The sequence below is a fragment of the Neovison vison genome, chromosome 8, assembly GCF_020171115.1.
Source record: "Neovison vison isolate M4711 chromosome 8, ASM_NN_V1, whole genome shotgun sequence".
Taxonomy (NCBI): domain Eukaryota; kingdom Metazoa; phylum Chordata; class Mammalia; order Carnivora; family Mustelidae; genus Neogale; species Neogale vison.
The window spans coordinates 15,324,196-15,346,499 of NC_058098.1; the positions used below are offsets into that span (position 1 = coordinate 15,324,196).

The 22,304-nt window shown below is 57.4% G+C and overlaps 2 protein-coding genes across 2 annotated transcripts in view; one reads left to right on the forward strand and one right to left on the reverse strand.

The window, feature by feature from the left end:
- The window catches only part of RIMS4 (regulating synaptic membrane exocytosis 4), a 60,724-nt gene extending 47,750 nt beyond the window's left edge, over positions 1-12,974 (forward strand). Inside the window, exons 3-6 of the mRNA XM_044262978.1 lie at positions 4,981-5,093; positions 5,334-5,435; positions 5,933-6,072; positions 8,489-12,974. Coding sequence (XP_044118913.1) covers positions 4,981-5,093; positions 5,334-5,435; positions 5,933-6,072; positions 8,489-8,707 — 574 coding nt within the window. The 3' untranslated portion in view covers positions 8,708-12,974. The remainder of the gene's footprint in view (positions 1-4,980; positions 5,094-5,333; positions 5,436-5,932; positions 6,073-8,488) is intronic.
- A 658-nt stretch (positions 12,975-13,632) lies between these two features.
- Positions 13,633-18,041, reverse strand: KCNK15 (potassium two pore domain channel subfamily K member 15). Its single transcript, XM_044262977.1, has 2 exons — positions 17,759-18,041; positions 13,633-14,596 (listed from the first exon to the last, which is right to left on the reverse strand). The coding sequence occupies exons 1-2, from the start codon at positions 18,039-18,041 to the stop codon at positions 13,887-13,889; spliced, it is 993 nt and encodes a 330-aa protein (XP_044118912.1). The 3' UTR covers positions 13,633-13,886.
- Positions 18,042-22,304: the final 4,263 nt, after the last annotated feature.

Here is a 22,304-nt window from a genome sequence, read left to right on the forward strand (position 1 = left end):
ACTGCTTGGATTCAGTACTCCTCTGCCTGTCTTGGTTTGGCCCTCTCTCGGGTGTGCCAGGAACATATGCTTCTCTTGGACTTGGAGGGACACACACAGCCTCAGACTCACAGGTTCACTTGACAAGACACCAGGCAGCCATTTCTGCAAAGCTTCATGCCCTTTTCTTAGCTCCATCCAATAGGAAGGATGAGCACAAGTCCCCTCTGCTTTCAGATGCCTCAGGCCTGTGTGGGGGTTCCCAATGGGTCTCAGCACCACCAGCCCCGTCCAGGGACCCAGGCCTTCCCTGAGGACCCTCCAGCATCCCTGTTCTCCCCTCCTCCCTGACTTCGCTGCTCCCTGGGGCTGGGGAGTTGCCGTGTATCTGGGGACAGGACAGCCTGGTTTTTGCATGTATCCCTCTAAGTCTGTTTCTTCTTGGATTTGCAACTCAAAGGCCAAGAATCTGACCAGCTTGTTCATTGCCTTCTACTGGTTCATCACTTAGCTAAGGCTATTGCCTGAATGGAAGAGGGCGGCAGGGATGGTAGGAGATCACGAAAAGGAAAATAGTCAGGCTACAGTGTCAAATGATCATTCTGCCGTCAAGCCTGCCAATAACTTGAGTAGAGAGGGAAGTTCCTGGCACGCCCAGGGGTGAGAGAGCAGCCTGAGCAGCGAGGCCTGGGGGGCTGGTTCGGGGCTCTTCGGGGGGGGGGCACGCACAGGGCTCCATCCTCAGGACTTTCAGTCTCTGGGATTCTCTTTTCTTGTTTCCCAGAGAGTTTTTGTGTGAGCTTGGGTCAGGTGTCTAAGCCGTGGATCCGTCAGCTCTGCCCAGGGGAGAGGGGCCCTGTATTTAAGTAAAGCCAGTCACCGTAACCGGCCTCTTCAGTCGATGACTGAATGACAGTGTTCGCTTCTGGTGCATGTCAATTTCAGGGCAAGTGTTTCTGGTCTTTGGGCCCAGGCTCCCTTTTTCTTGTGGCCTCACCGTCATTGGGGTCCCTGATGGGGGAGGAGAGAAGGTATATGAGGTTCCGAGTTGTGGTAAAATACACAAGATACCAACATTGTAACAGTTCTTCTCATTGTAGTAGAGATGACACAGCGTTACATTGGTTTCAGACGTACAACGTAGCGATGGGACAACTCCGCCTGGGACTTATGGTTCCATAGCTGGAAACCTGAGCCACCCCCTCCCCTTCCCCATCATTATACCTTTTTTTTTTTTTTTAAAGAGAGGAAAGGTTTTGGGGAGAGGCAGAGGGAAAGGATCTTAAGCAGGCTCCTCGTCCAGCCCAGGACTCAGTCTCACGACCCTGAGACCATGACCTGAGCCAAAATCGGGAGTCGGACACTTCACTGGCTAAGCCACCCAGGCACCCCCATCATAACGATTTTTAAGTGTGTTGGTTCAGTGGCATTAAGTAGTCCCGTTGTGCGACCATCACCACCGTCCACCTCCAGAGCTCTTCATCTTGTTAAAGTGAACTCTGTCCCCAGAAAACATGAACTCTTTATTTTCCCCTCCCCCCAACCAGCCCCAAGCCCCTGGCAACCGTCCTTCAGTCTCTGAATTTGACTGCTCGAATATCTCCTACCAGTGGAAACATCTAGTGTTTATCCTTTTGCAACTGACTTACTTTGTTTAGCATGACATCTTCAAGACTCATCATTACAAATTTTACACATTTGTAAAATGTGTCACAATGTCTTTCCTTGTTCAGGCTGAATAATAGTGCATCGTATGTATAGACCCTTCGTCCTCTGATGGACACTTGGGTTGTCTCCACCTTCTGGCTAGTGCAGATGACGCTTCCATGAACAAGGGTGTACAAATGTGTCTCAGACACCCTGCCTTCAATTTCCTTGGCATACGCCCAGAAGTGGAATTGCTGGATCATATGGTAATTCTATTTTTAATTTTCTGAGGAACTGCCATCCTGTTTTACAGAGCGGTTGTACCATTTTACATTCCCACCAACAGTGCAAAGGATTCTAATTTCCCCACATCCTTGCCAACACTTGTTATTTTGTTTTCTTAATTTTATTTTGTTTTTGATAGTAGCCATTTCAATGGGTGTGAGATGGCATCCTGTGAGCCCTGGCAGGTTTGGTTTGGTTTGGTTTTGTCTCTATAATGCCAGTGCCCGACTTCAGCTCTGACTGCTGAGGCGTTCATTTCAAAGAGGCAAACAAATTTGTCAGCCACACAAAGAGCCGGGCCACCTCCTCCACGGTTGAGGCTCTTTTGTTTTAGAGATCTTGACTGATTTCGGTAACTGGCCATTTGGGCCACTTGTCTTTTCTCTTCCCGTGCTTTAAATTCCTGCTCTTATGTTTTAAATTCACCACTAAAGAGTGAGCCCTGAACCCCTAGGCACCCACCCTGGACCCCCACAAAAGCAGAGCCCCTGGTCCGTGCGCTCTCGCGCCCCCCTTCCCTCTTCCCACGGCCACGCTGTGTAGCCCCAGGTGTGCTGTGCAGTTTCCCAGGTCTTGTAGGTAATAAGCCTTGATTTCTCCAAAGTTCCCTGGTGACTGTTGTTTACAACAACTAAGTTCCCTGGTGATTGATGTATCTTGCCATCTTAGCAAGAACCACAAGGGTCGGTCCAGTCCTCACACTGGTTTGGAGAGGGGGTAGGTCTGTGGCAGGCACGCGGGGGCCCAGGTGAGTGCTCTAGACATTTCTAGCCTAGGGCGTTACTGTCCTTAGGCTGAGACTGGCACAGCAGATGGCATGGGGGACGGGCCTGGAAGGGGCCTGTACCCCTTCAGCTCACAGGGCCACACTTGGTTACGAGGCTGGGAGACAGACTGAGATGTCTCTCCCGAAGGAAGAGATGAGGAGAGCCTCCACCACACTCAGGCATACCGGGCTTCTGGGAGCTCACCCCACCTCCTGGGACCAGTCCTGGACTAGGGGAAGGTGTTGTATGCCGTGGCAGCCGCCTGAAAGGTGTCTTCCACAGGCCGACTTGGGTTCTAACTCCGCCTCTCCACCCTCTTACTGTGTGACCGTAGGCAAGTGGCTTTCCCTCGCTGAACCCCAGTGTCCTTGATGTTAGCTCAATAAAATCGTGCCTGTTTCCCTAGAACCACTGCAGAAGTCACACCAGAGGGTATGGCCCATGAGGACAGGAATCAGTAAGCCCTGGAGCCCCGAGGGGTGCTGGCACATAGTAAGCCCTTGGGACTGGGGTACCCAGCCCGGAGTAGGTGGGTCGGGGACTGGGTGTGTCTCGGTATATTGTCCTCTTTGGTCATTTCTTCAGGAGCAGCACATTTCCCCCAGCAAAATGGTGGGTTCCTAGTGTGCAGGGTCTTGTCTCTTGGGAAAGGCACCGGTGGTTCAGAAGCAGGAGGGGGCATGTGTGTGGAGTGCATCCCCAAGCCCCACCTTCCTTGGAAGCTCTTGGAAGCTTGTCTTGCTCCATCAGGTTGAGATCCCAGCAGGTTTCCGAAGAGGGGAAGCTTTGGTTGGCGGGGGTGGGGGGTGCTTTCTGGCAGTGAACCAAGTGTGCTGTGCCCCTGAGGCCCCAAAGCAGTTTCCTCCTCCTGCTCAGGGACCTCCCTGGCTGCTGCTGCGCAACCTGGCACACCATAGGCACTTGTTAAACGTTCACTAGTGTTCTTGGGACCTGCCCAGGCGGAAAGTCACCAGGGCTTGGCCTTGGAAGTGTTATATTCAAGTGCTGACTCCCTGGGAGCTCTGTGGCTTTGGGCGGAGCAGGACCTCTTCCTCTTCATCTGAATAGTGGTGGTAAATCTGAGCCACCAACCTCTTGAGGTTGGAGTGAGGGCCAGATGAGGAAGTGGGCTGCCAGGGCTTTGCTCCTAAAGATAACAGTACTCATCTCATTTAATACAACAGACCTAGGAAATGGGAACATTATTATTCCCATTTCAGAAATAAGAGAGAAAAACCATAATTAAAATGGGCTGAAGCAAAATAATAATAATTTGTAATAATAATAGTTGTTGACTTATGTAATCAGAAAAGAGATGAAGTATCTTGCTTCAGGTAGAGCTTGATCCAGGAGCTCACGCAGAGCTTGATCCAGGAGTTCACGCAAGGCCTTCTGCCTGTCTGATGGCTTCCTCCTTTGGGTTCCGGATGGTAGTGAGATGGCTCCAGTCTTCTGTCTGAGGTTTGAGTCTGGTGGGAAAAGAGAGCTTCTCACTCCCCACAGTTCACAGGAAGCTTCCTAACTAGATTCTTAATGGCCTGAATTGGGCCATGCAGAGCTCTCTGAGCCAGCACTGGCCCAGGGAAGAAATGTACTGATCGGCCAGGCTGAGCTCACACCTGGGTCCTGGACCCTGCTCTGCTCTGTCCCATGGGAATTTGTGCCTTGGGGAGGGGGCCTCTTCAAAGAATATTTGAGGTCTCATTCCCAACAGAAAGGGCAGTGGCCTTCGGGCAGCCCCATAACAGCAACAAATACAGGCCGCTGAGGCTGAGCCACGGGTCCTTTGCATCTCAAATTATCAGGTGCAGACAGGTCTGCTGGGGCTCTTAAAAGGCAGACTGATTCAGCAGGTAGTGGTGGAGTGGGGTGCAGATCTGTTCCTGATTAGCTCCTGGGCACTGCCGCTGGTCCCTGGACCACACAGTGAGCACCGTGGCGCTAACCCACGGGAGCCAGGCATGACAGCATCACCTCCCACGCGTCTTACAACCACCCCAAGAGGCAGGTATCATCAGACCCATTTCATGGAGGTGGAGCCTGAGGCTTGGTGAGGGGAGGTGAGGGGATGGTATAAGACACAAAAGCTAAGAATGAGAATTTTGAAGTTGACGTGGAGATGTTAGGACCATGAACATGGAAGGAGGGAGAGAGAGAACAGAGGTCTGCCCGCGGCCGGCAGGTGGATATGGGCAGAATCCCTGGGGACTGAGAGGAGCTCTGGAGGTGACTACCTGAGTCCTCAGAGTCCCCAGTCGGAGCCGGGGGACATTTGGTTTTGTCGCCTCCTTCCTTCTTACAGCCTTAACTACGGGGGAGTTTGCCTGGCGTCAGACGCGCAGTTCAGCGACTTCCTCGGCAGCATGGGGCCGGCGCAGTTTGTGGGCCGCCAGACCCTGGCCACCACGCCCATGGGTGAGTGCCCCGAGACCGTTCCAGGTCTTTCCCCTCACTCCCTCCACCTTGGCTGCATCCACTGAGCACCCAGCTTAGAGCCTGGTCCCACCTGCCAGGCCCTCAAGCAGTCAGAGTTGTTTCTGGTCTTGTTTGCGCTGGGAGCAGGGGAAGGGGGTTTCTTCTCTAGAGAGGAGGGGCTGAACCCTTGGGTGAGCTTCTAAGCTACTTCCCAGTCGCTTTACTTGGGGCCTCTTGCAGGGGACGTGGAGATCGGCTTGCAGGAGCGGAATGGCCAGCTCGAAGTGGACATCATCCAGGCTCGGGGACTGACAGCCAAGCCAGGATCCAAGACACTGCCAGGTGTGGGGACTGCCCTTCTTTCTGCAAGGCAGGGGTGGACGTCGGGGAGGAGGTCCTGAAGAGTATCTGGGTCTAGAAGAGAGAAAATTGGGCCCAACTGCAGGGGGACCCCTTTGTCCCAACCCCAGAGACTCACATGGGACTAGTGGTTTAGGGTTTGTTCTGAGGACGCACTTGAGATTGTCAGTTGACCTTTTTGGTTTCCTCCATTGGTTTGAGCTTCTGGAGGACAGCCTTGGCACAGTCAGGCTGAGCAGCTGTGTCCGTGATGAGTGTGGAAGCTGGGGAAGGGGCGAGCAAATCAGGGACTGAGAGAAGGAAGAGGTCAGTGCAGGCAACTGCCCAACGCAGGCTGCCCCCACCCCTGTGGCTGCCTACCCAAACCTCAGAGGGGGGCAGCCTGACCCCCAGCAGTGACTAGGCAGCGTCCCTTTGCTGTGCCCTGGGCCCACCGGTTGGGGCCCGACTGGAAGTTACCTCCTGGCCTCTGTCCTCAGCGGCCTACATCAAGGCCTACCTGCTGGAGAACGGCGTCTGCATTGCCAAGAAGAAGACCAAAGTCGCTCGCAAGTCACTGGACCCGCTGTATAACCAGGTGCTGCTGTTTCCTGAGAGCCCCCAGGGCAAAGTCCTGCAGGTGAGGGGCCCTGGGGCAGGGGTGTGTGCGCAGTTCTCCAGGGAGGGGGGAGCGCTCCTGGGAGGAGGGGAGGGCCCCGGGGTGGTGGTGGTGGGGGCAGCTGGAGGAGTGGAGCACTGTGGTTGCTCTGAGTGCCGCAGTACAGCCTGAAGCGGGTTCCTTTCTGAGCCTCAGCTGCTTCCTCTGTAGGATGGGGGGGGTGGGGGGTGCCTGTGTTACCGCCAGTGGCGTGTGTACTTCGTGCAAGAGAAGTGTAAGTCTGGCCCATAGGGAGCATGCCCCGTGGCTGCTCCCGTCCTTCTTGTTCACGTCAGCGCTGCCGGCTCTGGAAGCCGGGGCTTGGCCTGGAGCACAGAGATCATCCGCTGGGAGGCGGTGAGGGGCCAGAGAAACGAGGGTCCCCTGGTCGTTAGGAGGTCCTCGGGCTGACTCGGACGAGGAATTGGAAGTAGCCGCCCATCGTGGGCGTCGACAGAGCCCAGGTCGGACGCCTGTGGGAACCATGTGTCCCCCGTCTCAAAGCTGATGCCTCCCTGCCTGCTTCTAACCGGGGCGGGCAGAGCAAACGAGGGCAGGCCCAGGGCCTGTCTGGGGCAGAATTTTTCAACACGAGGGTTAAGACCCATCCGTTGAGCTGTGAAATCTGTGTGGGGCTCGCAACACGTTTGTTTGCTTGTTTGTTTAATGGGCTGGACTGAGAAAGGAAACATTTATTGTTCTTTGGGAGACAAGTAGTCGCTGGTGAGGCTCTTGCTTCCTTTGGGAATCCCCTGTCTGCACCCCGTGATGCTGTGAAGCTCTTACTGTATGTCCCTGTCAGAAAAGCTTGGGGAAAGTCTTCCAGCCTAGAGGCATGTAAATACAATGTCGAACCCCAGAAGACTACCCAGGGGCCACATGGGGTCCGCTAGAGGAAGCTCGTGCCTTCTGGCCTGGGCGTCTTTGGAGAAGACGCTTTGGAGAACGCCCTGCCTGGGATGTGGAGGGGGCGGGGCGACAGACAGCCTAAGGGGTCCTTGCTGCGGAGCTCTCTGACAGCCGCCTGAGCTGGACAGACCCACCGGCACCATACTCGAGGTCCAAATGCTAGTTGTGGTAGTGTGCGGGGGCTGCCGTGGCAAAGTGCCACCGACCGGGTGACTCACACAATAGAAATTTCTCATGGTTCTGGAGCTAGGAGCCCAAGACCAAGGTATTTGGTTTCTTCCAAGACCTCTCTCTTTGGCCTGCAGACGGCCACCTGCCCTCTGTGGGTCTTCGCGTGGTCTTTTTGCTCTGCACACGTGTACCCCTGTGGCCTCTCCATGTGTCCTGATCTCTTACAACTCCAGTGGGTCTGGATTAGGGTCACCCTAATGGCCTCATTTGAATCTAAGGCCCTGTCTCCAAATCACGGTCGCACTCTGGGGGCTAGGGCTTCAACATGAATTTGGGGGGAACACAGCTGAGCCCACAACTCCAGTTTAAAATGAATCCATGCATGCACTAGAGGTGGGCTCCTGCTCAGCTGCCCAGGGGGCCACCTCGGGCAAGTGATTTAGCTTCTCCCAGTTGAAGCAACTGAAATGAGCGTTTTTGTTGGGAAGATGGCCTCTAAGGCCAGTATCACCTTGGGGCAGTCCGACACCGTGCATGGGGGCGTGGGCTCACACTGTTCTCATCTCCCCCCTCCCGCGTGCTAGAGGAGCTATTACAGTTCACAGGGAACTTTCACATCCACTCCTCTGTTCCTTTCCCGCGAGGTAAACTGGGGGTAATTTCATTTAGAAACAAGAATTCGGAGACCCCGGGATGTTAGATGCCTTGCCCGAACCATTAAGCCAGGACTAGGATCAGGACCTATGTGTGTCTGAGCCTGGAAGCCATGCGTGCGTTCTGACAGGCTCTATGGGGTGGCTGAGCCGGCCCACCTTCAGAGAGGGGACGGACCCGAGCACGGGAACCCCCCAGCTGGCTGCCCCGAGAGACAGTGTAAACCACACAGCAGGGAAGGCACTGCAGGAAGGAGGCTGTTGGACACAGGGAAGGGCATCGTCAGCCACTTATAAAAACTCTGTTTCACGTGGGGGGTTTCCAAGGATCTGGAAGCAGAGCGCCTGGTGGGGGTTGTAGCGGGGACCAGGCAGGGGACTCCCCATGTAGGGTCAACCCTCAAGGCTTGGCATCCAAGACAGAGGAGGGTGTGGAAGGTGGAGTGGAGAGGGCTGGACGGGAGGCAGGGAGGCAGGAAGCCAGTCGTCCAGGCGAACAGTAACGGTGGCACCAGAGCCAGAAAAACATGGTCAGGCTCGAGCCATTTTAAGACGGTAACATCCACAGGACTCAGAGGTGCGGGCGTGGGGGTGACCTGGAGTCTGGTTCTGGGCCTGTTAGCAGCCCTGGCAGGGTCTGACCCACGGTGTCTCTTGCCCCGCAGGTGATCGTGTGGGGGAACTATGGGCGGATGGAGCGGAAGCAGTTCATGGGTGTGGCCCGTGTGCTACTGGAGGAGCTGGACTTGACCACCCTAGCTGTGGGCTGGTACAAGCTCTTCCCCACCTCCTCCATGGTGGACCCGGCTGCGGGGCCCCTGCTCCGGCAGGCGTCCCAGTTGTCCCTCGAGAGCACCGTGGGGCCCTGTGGCGAGCGATCTTAGGGCCGGGGTTGGGGGGGGCTCCCCGACAAGGCCTGGAGAACGCCCAGCCCCAGCCTGGGACCCCAGGCCCAGGGGCACATTGAACAGAGGAGGATGGGGTTCTCCCCCACAGTGGGGAAGCAGAATGGGGAAACCTGCCCCCCAGGGCCCCTCCTCATCCACTCTTTGCCTCCTATCCCCTGAGACCTTCCCTCTCCCAACGGGATTGGCTGCACTTTTGACTTGGCCGGTTCTTGCCCTGGTGGATGTGGCTGCAATCCGGAGAAAGGAGAGACTGAGGTGGCAGAGCGAACCATCCTCCTGTCCCAGACACTGTCCGACTGCTCCCCCTTTTCGCCTCCTCGGAAGCTCGCTGCCCGGAGCCAAGTCCAGAACCCAGCGGCCATCTCCATGGTGCCAATTACCAGCAAGTGTCTTTCCTGCGGCACCGGGTTCAGGCAGCTACTCCTGCCCCAAAGCTGATGGGGCAGCCTTGCAAGGATCCGGAGCCAGCTCCGGGGGGCCCAGAGCCTCCCGCTTGATGAGGAGCTTGGCCTCCCTCCTCCTGCCCGTGGAAGGAGCTTTGCCGCAGCCTGTATGAGTCCATCTGTCTGTCCCTTCCTGCCTGCCCCTCTTCCGGTGGCTCTAGGAATTGGGGTCCAGCAGGGACCAAAGGAAAGGAGGCAGTGCCCTGGGCCTGGCACAGACCCCCAGGGTGCCCTGCTCCGTGGGACCGCAACAAGCTCATTTGAAAATGGTGGACTGGAAAGTACTGGATCGTCTGCGTTTTGGTGAAGGGGCTGCGGGACACTGATTTTTGAGAACCCCAACTCCAGAGAGCTCACTGCCTCTGAATTTTGGGGATGCTGGACTGGAGAGGGAGTCCGAGTAAAGTCGGGATTGGGACTGGTGGTGCCAAGGCAAGGGTTTCTCAAATTAGGAGAATCCCTCCTCGTTGGATGAGGTCAAAGGTCTTCTTGTCTACCCCTCTGCCTCCAGGCTAGGGGTCTGGGGAGGCAACAGAGCTTCCCTATTTTAGTCTTTTTAAACAAACCATCCTATACTAAAGGCAGAACCCACTGCCCTGGCCTCAACTACCTTGGCTCATGAGTGTAAGAATCAGGAGATTCCTTCTCAAGCAGGCCTGGGTAGCTGCCTTCCTGGCCCGGCCCTCCCCGAGGCCTATGGAAGCCCTTTTGCATGCTGGGAGGACACAGGCTGGCCCCTCTTTATAGAAGCACATTTCTGCCACCTCCCCCTGGGAGGCACCCAGCAGCCCACCACCCCTCATTACCCAGTCCCTGCTGTGTAGGGCGTAGTCCAAGTTAGCTGGGTAGACTTAGTGTTCCAGGCCCCGGGGCCTGTTCTTAGCTTGCATATAGTCCTTACAGAGCTCCAGGACAGGGGTGGAGAGGAGACGGCGGTCTCCCCGCTGGTCTGGGTCTGGGCCTGGGCCTGGAGCCTGGGTCGTGGGAGGCCAGCCGTTCTTCCCCTTACCTCCCCCCCATCCCCAGGGTTGTAGCTGGAGCTACCCCTTCTCAGATGTTCTGATGTATTATCCTTGATACAGGTTTTATTTGTGAAGCACTCCTGAGGGTTGTGGGCCTCAGTGGAGAGGTCTGGGCTCTGTCGGACGGACCTGGAGGCCCAGCTATGTTCAGTCCCGCCTTCTCCTTGGCCTCACTCTAGGCTGTGGACCAGGCGATTTCTTCCACCCGGAACCCCTTCCCTCCCCTCCCCACCCTCCCCTCCTCTCTCTGCCCGTTTAAGCCCTGGGGAGCCTTTAAGGTTCTGGAAGAGTTATCTTGCCTCCATGGAGCTTCCCATGCTGCACTGGGAAGGGGAGTCGGAGATGCCCCTTTCTTTTCTCGATGAGCTCTCCCGAGCTTCCTGGGATTGTGCTGAGTGGAATCCCAAGGCTGGGGCAGGAGGCCGCCAGGGCCCTGGAGGGCCTCCCATCTGAGGTCCCGAATCAGCCCCTCCCCTGTTTTTTTTTTTTAACCAGTGTGATTTCTCCGCTGTTCGTTTATTACTCACCATTTGGAATATTTTGAGCCAGGAGAGCGCCTTCTCTCTCCAGCCGTCACTGCTCGGGTTGTTCAGGGGTAGCTTTTCAAAGACGGGGCAGAGCCTGGCTGTCCCACATAGAGGGCGAGAGAACTCGGTGCCCCCCCAAACCCCCACCCGGCCAGAGCCTACCCTCCAGGGTCTGCACAGCCTTTATAAAGAGAGAACGCGCTCCAAAGCAATAACAACATCTGGGGGTGGTCACCGAGGGCCCCCCTCACTGACTTTCTTGTTTGTTCTGTGAAATCTCAGTTCACCTTCGGGTGGGGTGGGGTGGGGCTGGAGCCCTGTTTCTTTGTCTAATTGTTGTGAGCACGTGCCCTGCTTCCAAGGGGCTCTGACCATTTGGTGCGGGAACCACTGTCTGTCCTCACGAAGAGATGGGGTTTTGGGGGAGGGGGTGACGGTTCTCAGTGTTAGCTTGTCCCCACGGCTGCCTGACCCTCGGCGCGCTCATACTCCACCTGGAGAGGCGCAGAGACGGGGCACCGTAGCGGTTTGGGAGCCGCATGCTAGGGGCTGATTCTTTTCTCAATCACTGGGCCAAAAGTCACACGCAGGGGTACTGTGGGAGGAAGTCTCCATTTCCCTTTGCCAGACTCCGCTTTTCATACAGATGGGAAAGGGCCTTTGGGACCATTGGTGAAGTCCATTTTACAGAGAAGGACTGAGGCCAAGCGAGGCCCGCCTCTGGGATCACCTGGAAATGCAATGGCTCCCCCTCGCCTGGGTCTCCTCCAACCCCGGGCTGAGCTGGAGCCAGAGTGGGACCCAGTGAGGCCGCCGTTTCACACAACACTTTCTCCTCCCTTCTCTCTGTAGAACCTCTCAGTGGCCCAGAAAAGATGGGCACCCTGTAGCCCCTCTGAGAGGTGAGGCAATTAAAGCCTGGAATCAGGAAGTGACTTGCCCAAGACCCTTCAACACATGATCCATGGGGACAGAACAGGGGCTCTGTCCTGCTTCGCTCCTTCCTGGGACCTGAAGCCACTGACCAGGCAGGTCTGCCTTGATAAGTATTTGGGGCCTTTAAGCCCTGGGCCACCCAGCCCTGCCTGGTTCCATCTCCGAGGGCCTGGGTTTGGGGGAGAGAGTTGCCATAGAGACTTAGCTCTCCTGGGGTCTGGTCCAGCTGACTTCAGGTACACGGGATCTGGTCTAAGCCTCGGAGTCTGTCTGGGCAGAGGCTCCTGCTGCAGGAGGGGCCATAGCCCCTTAGGACCAACCTGAGGGATGTGAGAAGCACCACTTCCTGCCTGGGGATGGGTGGGAGCGAGGAGGCCGTGGTACACTGAATCTGAAGCCTCCCGACGCCTTCAGATGTAATGATAGCTGACCTTCCTGTTGTGCTTCTCAGACTTTTGCTTTCAAAGTGCTTCGATGTCAAGCACACACTCCCAAGAGCCCCTGGGCAGTAGAGGGGGCCAGTATTATCAGCCTACCTTAGCGAGGAGGGAGCTGAGGCCCGGGGAGGGAAGGCATTGGCTAAGGTCCCACTGTGGGGCCATGGCTGCGTCGGGACTAGAACTCAGTTCTCCAGCACTGGAGAGCTGTAGGAGGTGAGGCAGATCGTGTAGGGGGTGGTTACACACTTTACAAGCTGATTCACCACCCAGTTCCTTAAACCAGGAGCTCCTGGGCACCCTTCAGTGTTGAGAGGCGGCGCTGAGCACCCCCCCCCCACCTTTGGAGCACAGCTGTTGCGTCAGGCAAGGCCACCTGCATTTATTTATTGAGCAGCAGCGCTGTGCCGGGCCCAGGGGACCGAGCCACCTCCCGCTCCCCAGTAATGATCCCCTTGGCTCTCCGGGAGGGCCCCCTGTCTGTATAGCAGCACTTGAGAGTGGACAGAAAGCCGCCACGTCTGACTCACGCCCTGTGGGGGAGGCGGACTGTGCCCACCGCACTCCCAGCGATGAGGAGTGGCACTTTGTGAGGGCAAAGTGGAGACTTGAACCTGGGGCCCCAGGCAGCACATCTTGAACCCTTTCACTCCACGGCTGCCTCCTAAGAGGGTGGCAGGGAGGCCGGACCCTGGGGTCCTCAGGCTGGGGGCCTTTCCATCCGCCCGCTTTTCCCTCACTCCCTCTCCGGGAGCAGGAGCTGTTCGGGATTTGGGGGAGGGAGGGTTTCCGGGGCCCCTGGGTGGGTGCGGCTCACGTTGCATTGTGTTTATGACCATGTAGCTCATGTTGAAAATTAAAGTTTTTGGCTTTTCTAACCCGGCTCACTCTGCTTTGTGTTGAGAGTTCTGTCTGGGAAGCCAGGGGTAGTTGGTGTGTGAAGGAGCGGATGCTGCAGGATGCCAGCACGGGATCTGGTCTAAGCCTCGGGCGCACTGTGGGCGCAGAACCTTCTAGAGACGCACAGCGGCTGGGGCGGAGGGGGGGGTGGCGGATTCCGGTCCTATTACAGAGCTGGAAACTGAAGCCCAGGTAGGAAATGACATTCCCCAAGGTCACATGATGGGCAGGTCCCAGACGAGGGCTCTTCCCACAGCAGGATGCTGTGTCCAGGTGCCCCAGGGGTGCGGGGGCTGCCAGCAAGGCCCCCCTCATCCTGAGGTGGCATGGCCAAGGATGAAGAGCAGCAGATGAGGAGGAGGGGAGGGTGTGCTGCATTCACACATGGGCCAATTCCACTCTACACCAAACAGCGAGAGAATGAACGATCATTTAAATAGTACAGATTTGCCACTCCTCCCCACTGCACAGATGTTTCCTGCCGACCATCGGATCCCTATGCTGCTGGCGCTGTGAGTGCCTGGCCTCACTTGATTCCAGTGCTGAAGGTCGCCCATCTCCCCTGAAACACGGAAAACCTGCCTGTTCTCGCAACAGAAAAATAGCCACCTGTTCCCACTCCAGAGGGCGGGCTGGTGGAGAGCCTCTCCTGGGGGGGCTGATGTGGCCACGCCTTCCCGAAACAATTTGAACCACAAGGGATTTGCGCCTACGGGGCAGCTGAAGCGAGGCCCTCGTGCTTATGGTGCGGCTTTAGGGGCTGGCCACAAAAGGGAAGGACAGACTGCCCGTGGCTGAAGACGGCCTGGAGGCCACAGCCCTTCACCCTCTCCGAGCTCTGGGGAGGGTGCACTGACGGGTGACCCCGGGCCCAGGCCAGAACTGGGCTGTCAGATGGACTTCCGCCGGGCCGGGAGCCTGCCCGCCCCGCCGCTGCCCACAGCCCCAGGACTGGAGGGGGGCGAGAAGCCCAGGTTGTCGCGGGCCCCCATCTGCAGCTGGTGCACGCGCGAGGACACTGAGGTGGAGCCCCGGGCGCGGGTGGGGCGGCAGGGCGGGGAGCGGCCGCGGCTCTCGGGCGCCCCCAGGCGGAGCGGACTGGAGCGGCGGGCGGCGCGCTCGGGAGCGTCGGTGCTGGCCGCCAGGAAGCGCAGGACCACGAGGTTGAGGAAGGCGCCGATGACCGTGAGCCCCAGGAGAATGTAGAGGAAGCTGAAGGCCACGTAGGGCGGCTTCCTCTGCAGCGCCTCGTCGCTCTGTAGCGCCACAAAGTCGCCGAAGCCGATGGTGGTGAGGGTGATGAAGCAGTAGTAGTAGGCGTGGAAGAAGGTCCAGCCCTCGAAGTGCGCGAAGGCAGCGGCGCCGAGGGCCAGCGTGGTGGCGCATACCAGCAGCCCGGCCACTACCATGTTCTCGGTGGACACGCGTGGCCGCGGCAGCCCCAGGCAGCGCTTGGCCGCCAGCAGGAGGCGCCGCACCAGCGCATTCAGGCGCTCGCCCAGGCTCTGGAAGGTGACCAGCGTCAGGGGGATGCCCAGGAGCGCATAGAACATGCAGAAGACCTTGCCTGAGTCTGTGCCTGGCGCGGCGTGGCCATACCCTGGAGGGAGAACAGAGGGTGGGGGGTGGGGGTAAGCGGCGGCCACGGCCACCCTGCCTGGGCTCCCTCCTCAGCCCCGGAGCCCGTGTAGCATCTTGAAGTACGGCTTCTAACTAGGCCATCCCCGCCTTTGAACCCTTGGGTGGCTATCCCTAATCGCCCCAAACGGTAAACAACCCATCCTCCCTCAGCCGGGGAAGGGCAAACGGCCTGCGGTCCATCCACACAGCCCGGATCTGTTCAGAACAGAGAGGCATGAGCTAGGGTTACCTGCTGCCGCAAAAGGATGGCTCTCAGCTGCGTTAGGCAGAGTGAAGGAGGCCAAGCCCAAAAGACAACATACTGCATGGCTGCACTGAAATGACATTCTGCAAATATCCTGGCACAACTATGGGGACAGAGAGGGATCTGTAGTTGCCAGCCCTGGTGGCTGGAGGAAGGGTAACCAGAAAGAGGCAAGACAAATTTGGGGGTGATGGAAGCCTACCATGTCTTGGTGGTGGCTGCAGTTACCTGTCAGGCCTTCATTTGTCAAAAGTCGTAGAAGGCTGCTACACTGGAAAATGGTGCATTTCACTGTGTAAGTTATGCCTTGATTTAAAAATAAAGCAAAATCTTCCACGGTGCCCCAGTACCCACAGGAGAAAGTATCCACCAGTTCTCTCGCGGTGTCCGAGCTCTGCAGTGATCTAACTCCCCTCCCACCGGTCCAGCCTCACCCCGTGTTGCTTCCCCAACCCACATGTCCCACCTCCTCATGCCTCATCTCATGGTTTTTCCTCCCCTGGACTGCCCTGCACCCTGCCCCCTGGTCCACTTCTCCTTCCCACATCCTGCTCCAAGCTAGCCCTTGCTAAGCCCTTCTTCAGTCTGGTGTAGCACATGTTCTCTGTCATAGGGGGACCTATGCGCCACTGGGCGTCCTTGAATCCTGGACCACTGTGCCATCGCCGGGGAATGAGCATTCCTAGAGAGAGGCGCGAACACTTTCTTGGTATTCTCAAAGGGGCCCATAACCCAGGAACAGTCAGGTGGACCTTCCCCCAAAAGAACACCCCTCCTCTAGCAGATGGGCACCACCTGCCAAAATGGGAATACTCAAATACACAAACCCTGGAACCGTGCTGTGCCACAGGGAGCAAGTCAGTCCCATGAGGTACACACGTGGGCAAAGTGAGGGAGGCATGTGGGTCATCACCAAAGCATCGCTGCTCGTGGTGAAAACTGGACAAGCTAAGTGCCCATGGAAAGGGGGATGCACAGCAGTGGCTCCAGCCGGGGGTAGTTTTGTCCCTGACACGGACATCTGCCTGTGTCTAGAGACACCTCTTGTCACAAGTGGGAGGCAGTGACTGTGTGCTACCGGCATCTACAGGGTGGAGGCTACCGTGCACGGGGCGGCCCCTCAACGGGGTTATCCAGTCCAGCAGGTGGATAATGCCAAGGTCAATTACGGCTTTCAAGCAACCCAATGCAGGGTCAAGAGACTCAAGACCCTAAGATCAAAACCTGAGCTGAGATCAAGAGTTCGACACTTAACTGAATGAGCCACCCAGGCGCCCCACGGTGGCACAGTTTTTTAGGGATTTTTTTTTTTTTAATCACCAAAAAATACTCGGTGAAAAAAGGCAAGAGACCGAACAGTGTGTACAGCCTAAGATCCCCTGCCGGCTCTCTGCAAGGCTGACTTGTGCAGCCCCTATCACACGGCGCAAGCTGGCGCCCCCAGGTGGCCAGAAAAGGCAAAACTCCGGCTATTTCCACTCCGTAGGTCTCTTTCCCAGGCTCGCAGATGCCAGCCAGGAACCCAGGGCAGAGAAGACCAAACCCAGCTCCAGAGGTCTCCAGATAGCGTGGGGGTGGGCAGAAGGGGTGGATGGGGTCCCATCCACTGGGCACGGCAACAGAGAGTCTTGGGCTGAGCACAGGTAGGGAAGCAGGGGTGCCCGTGTTGACAGGAGAGGGCATAAAGGGCTGAATGGGAGCTGGGCCCAAAGCTGGCAAACAATAAACTGTTATTACTAATTAATAGTGCCTATTTAGCCTCAGGCACCACGCCAGGCATTTTACACACTTGACCTCATTTAAACCTGGCAACCACCCAGTAAGGTAGCAAGAACTGCATTTGCAGTCGAGAAAACTCAGGCTCAGAGAGGTACATCCAATTGCCAGAGAAGATAGGAGGCAACAGAGATGAGAACAGAACTCTGGGCTAGGTGATTGTAGAACTCAGGCTTCTAACCCACAGCTCACATCCACTTGCAAGGACATTATGAAAAAACTTTCTCCAGTGCTCGGACTTCCAGAGTGGTGATCCAAGCTCTGGGGTTGTGTGTGTGTGTGTGGGGGGGGCATGCCTAGATATCCACAACTGGGACCTGGGCCGGCCTGACACCGGGCCTGGAGCCCTGCAGAGCCTGCTTCTCTCCTCTCCTGTTTCCCCAGGCTTCTGCTCAGCAGGTACCAGCCAGACGGTAGCCATGGCAACCGCTGACGGTCCAGATGCTGCAGAGAAACTGCTCTGGATCCCCGAGGGTGAGGTCCAAAGCTTGTGGTAATCAGTCATTCCTTCAACAAATATTTATTGAGTGTCTACTATGCGCTCGGCTGGGTACGCTGCAGTGACTAAGACAGACTAGATCCCCTTCTCGTGGAGTAACAGAATAATTATAATACAAAAATCAATCTCTATTTTTTTAGTGCTCTGTCTGTGTCAGACCCTGCGCTAAAACTTTCCGCATGCATTATCTCCTCGGCAATAATTATCTCAGCCCAGTCCCAAGATAAGGGAGGCCTATTAGCAGCCCTACTTTTTACAGAGGGGGAAACAGGCTCAGAGAGGTTAAGCAACTTGTCTGAGGTCACACAGGTAGGGTGATAGAGCCAGGCAAGGAAGCCTCCATCTCCAGCCACTCGCGCGCTCCGGGCCCGCTCCCTCTGTCTCCCAGCCCCCGGAGGTTTCCTGAGCTGTCCCGCGTGCCACCTCTGGGCGAACTTGAGCTCCTGACTCCTCCCAGCCCCGCCCGCATGGGACGCCGGCCCCCTTCGGCGAAGGGCAGCTGAAATGACTAGTCCAAAGGCACCCAGGCGGGCAGGGGCAGAGAAGGGGTTCGAGCCTGGGGAGCGGGGTGGAGGGGGTGGGCGCGTCGCGGGGCCGCTCACCGATGGTGGTGATGACGGTGATGGCGAAGTAGAAGGAGCCGGCGAACTTCCACTGGCGGCCGGCGCGGTGCGGCTCGGCCTGCAGCGCCAAGCGCTCCAGCTCGCGGTAGTCCTCGGCCGAGAAGCCGTACTTCCTGCGGAACTCGCCGCGCTTCTGGGCCAGCAGCCGCTGGCGGCCGCGCTCCGCCTCGGACTCGAGCGCGTCGAAGACGGCGGCGCCCACCAGCAGGTAGGACAGGATGCACAGGATGAGCGCGGCCGTGCGCACGCTCTGCTTCCTCATGGCGGGGCCGCGGGCCCGGCGCCCCGGGCCGGTCCATGCGCCCCGACGGCCGCCCCGCCCTCCGCTCTCCGGCCCGCTCGGCGGGAGCGGGCTGCCGGCCGCTGGACGCGCTGGCGGAGGTGGGGGGAGGGGACGGAGGCGGGGCCTCGAGGGGGGGGGCGCGGAGGACCGAGAGGGCTCCTCCCGTCGCCCCGCCCCCTCGCGACACCTGCCTTTGTTTACCCGCCGGCGCTCTGGGCGCAGGTGTCTCTAAGCAGCAGCGACCGCAGGAGCAGAGGGTCCAAAGCCCGGTTCTGCAGATGTCCGGTCTCCACCGCTGTGGGCCTGTGACCTTGGGCCAGTCAGCCAGCAGAACTTTACTGAGCACCTACTGGGACAAACTAGCGTCCTGGGGTACCCGGAGCCCATATCCTAGAAAGGAGGTTTGGCTAACAGACTCACAAAGATCATTGAAGACAAGCGTGAGACAGAAGGGAGTTAGTCTCTGGGGGAGGTGGGTGTCGCCCCACCGAGGTGGTGGGAAAGGCCTCCAAGGGTGACTGGGGAGGGAGCGTCCAGGCAGCAAGTACAATCCTTTAAGCAGAGAACCTACGTGAGCTGGAACGGGGGAAACGGGGTGCTGGGGGTGGAGGAGCAGGGAATAGGAGGACAGAGAGGAGACCGCACACAGGGTCTTACAGGCCGTTAGCTGGGAAAAGCTGTAAGCAGGAAAACAAACACACACCAGTGATCTGATTGACATTTTTTCAAAAAGAGTGTCCTGGCGGTCCGTGGTAAAGGGGTGTTGGCTAAGAGTGAGGCCGCTTAGGAAACTCTGTAGTCCAGGAGCGTGGGGGGGTGGGGTGGCATCAATCAGGGACACGGCCTCGGAGGTGCAGAGAAACCCATGGATGGGAAATAGGGTGGGGAGCTGGGGCTGGGTGCACACAGCTAGCCATATTTCCCAGCCTCCTTTGCACTTACAACTGTCACCAGTGGCCTGTGGGCAGAAGTGACCTGTGTCAACTCCCAGGTCTGGCCCATAAGCCCCCTCCCATGCTGTCCTCCACCTGTCCGCCCCCACCTGCGGGCTGAATGCAGAGAGGTAAAGTCTATAGCAGAAGGCACAGACATAGGGTGGAAGGAGCCCGGGCACCCGAATGACCCCGCAAGGCCGCCCCCACACCGGGAGCACCGATTCTGAGCTTCTGTTGTGTTGAGCCCCTGAGCTATGCGCTCAGTCTGTTACCCCAGCTGGTGCTACCCTGATGCATGAAGCAGCTGCACCTGCTGGTGGGCTGGATGTAGGGGGCAAAAGGGGACTCCAGATGACGCTGGGTCTTTGGCCTGAACAGCTGGGTGCTTGCACCGCTTTCCGTTGACCTCACTCCCCAAGGAATGAAGTCATTGCTGCCGCCCAGCACCAGAGTCCAGGGTAGGTCTTTGTGGACACTCTGGGCAAGCACCCGGCAGCCTCTCCTGCAGGTGTCCAGAGCATCTGTGTGGCCTGGTCTCTGCTGCAGCCTTGGCACCCATCCCCCAACCCCCCATCTCTCCTCCTGCCTCTCTCCCTGCAGCCCCTTTGTGATTTTTTTTTTTTTTTTTTTTGCTTCAGACACACTGAACTATCAGCTCCTTGTACAAACTCTTGCTTTGCTTAGAACAGTCCCCTTCCCATCACACTCAATAGCCCACATTTCTTGAATGACTGCCAGGAGCCAAATGCCTGGTGAAGCTCTTTGCAGGTATCATTGCATTTTGTCACAGCAGCCTCCTTACGCTGTAGGCATGGCTGGCGGATGCCCCGTTCCTCCTTCAGCTCCCAGTTTACTGGACGTGGCGGTCCCTGGCTACCCCACAGGTGGCCTTCTTTCGTGTTGGTCTTTGACCAGCCCTCCTGCCCTCTTGCCTTCATCCCCTGGCACTGTGATTCTCCCATTCCATATCTGTGTTCCTCTGGAGGATAGGGATCCTACCTTGGTCATCTTTCTGTCCCCGGCACCCGGGTCTGGCACAGCACACCTCCCGTGACTGTGGACAGATGAGCAGCAGCGGCCCATAGGAGTTCAGGGCATGGACTCTGCAGCATGACTGCCTGGGTTCAGATCTCAGTCTGCTGCAGGGTTAGAAAAGTTCCTATCTCATAAGGTGCTGTGCCCCGCCCCTCTGCAGAGATGGCCATGTTCTTTCCCTGGAACCTATAAATAGGGTAAGATACACAGCAGAGTGGAGGGAGGGTTGCGGGTGGAATGAAAGTTACTAATCCGCTGACCTGGAGGTGGGAGTTTATTCTGGACTATCAAAGTGGGCCTCATGTCATCATAAGGGTCCTTATCCGTAGACACGGCAGGCAGAAGAGGGACAACCAAGGAGGTTCGAGAAGCCATTGGCCCGATGTTGCTGGCTTGGGAGATGGACCAGGGGGCCACAAGCCAAGGAGAACAGGTGACTTCTAGAATCTGGAAAAAGCAAGGAAATGCCTCCCTAGAGCCTCCAGAAGGGAATGGAGTCCTGCGAGTCCCTCAGTTTTAGGCCAGTGTGACCTTTGTAGCCCTCCCGTCCTATAGAAGGGGGAGATGGCACATAGGTGGTGTTCAGGCCGCTACGCTGGTGATCATTTCTTTGAGCGGCAGCGGGAAATGATTTCAGCGATTGTCAGGATGGAGGAGCCCGTAGGCAGGAAGCACTAAGGGCAGCCTCTGGCCCTGAGGGCTCATCTGGAAGCGTTAGCCACTGTTTCAAACATCACAAGTGAGCGAAACCCCCAGCCCCCCCAGAAACATTATAGCATGTGTTCTGACTCGGTTCTGGGGCCGAATCAGGGGACTTGCCCCTCTACCCCTCTGGGAAGCCAGACTGCAGTTCAGTGGCCCAGAGGCCATATTGGCAAGTGGCTGCAGCAAGTTTGCTTTTCCTGATTCCTGCCCAGCTTTCAGAGGAGCCGGAGCCTGGGTCACAGTCTCGATGGCTGGGGGTTGGAACATCATGGATTTACTGCCTGAGAAAGGGCTGGGAAGAGCTTTCTGGGGACAGTTAATGAATCCTGGTCACTGACACTGGGCTCACAGTCCAGCTCCTCCACTTTCTAGGTGCGTGAGTGTTGCAAGAACTCTCCTCTGGCCTTGGTTTTCCCATCCGAGACACGCTGGTGGTAATGATGTCCACCTCGTGGGGACCACACCGAGAACATAAAGGATCGTGTGTGTCGCTTCCCAGGAGCCCGGTAGCAGTAGCTGCGTTTCCTCTCTTTGTACAACTCAATTTCTGCCTGCAGATGTCAGGAATTCTTTTTCTGGAAGCGCGTGTCTGTGCTACGCATATTCACAGACCTTCCTGACAGAACCCTCACTTTCCAGTGCGGGAAACCAAGGCGCAGAGGGGAGGACACCCCACTTGCCAGGTCCTGATGGCCAGGTGGCAGCTGAATCAGGGCCATGTCGTCCCCAAGGTCACAATCCTTCCAGGGCCCCACGCCACTTCGTCAGGCATCATGCCCCCAGCTCTATCCCCCTCCCGTTGCCTCTCTGGCTTCCACCTTCCCCATCCCTAAGCTGGAGTGGAGGACCCCCGCTGGCTGCCCCCAGCACCGTGAGGGCCCCCGTGACACACAGCTGAGCCCGCTGGGGGTGGGTATTATTGGGGCGATGGAGGAACTGTCTGGCCCTGCCAGGCAGGTGACTCGGCCGTGTGGTTGGCATCTTGGGTTCAGCAGCTCTATTTTAAGCCAGAAGAGGTTAGAGTTTGTGGGTGTGTATTTCTCTGCTTGCAAAACTGTCAGCTGCCATCACCAAAAACAGCAGCACTCCAAGGCACCCCCTTGGGCTGCCCCTCCCTCTGCCTCCGCCACTCCTTCCTCCCTCAGGAACCTGAGGGGACCCAGTGATTTTCCTCTGTCCCTTTATGCCAGAGTCACACGCGGGGTCCCTCAGCGAGGCCTTGGGTCCTCTTCCAGGACCTCAGGGTCACCGGCTTGGAGGATAAGGAGGAAGGTGATCCCAGTCCCCCACTAGACCCTGGGTGTCTTTCAAAGCATTCTGCATCTCTGTGAGTCTAGAGCCTTCTGAAAGCTTTTGTGAGTCCGGCAGGCCGTGCCGCTCCCATGTCAGAGAGAAGACACCGACTCGGAGAGTGGAAGCAGCTACCACATAGGGTGACAGAGCGCAGGGCAGAAGAATGGGAGTTTCTGAGGGAGGCAGGCCTCAGTTCCCTGTTGGACAAGCGACTTCACCTTCAAGCCTCAGTTTCCTCATCTGTGGCATGGGCGTAAAGATATCGGCCTCTCAG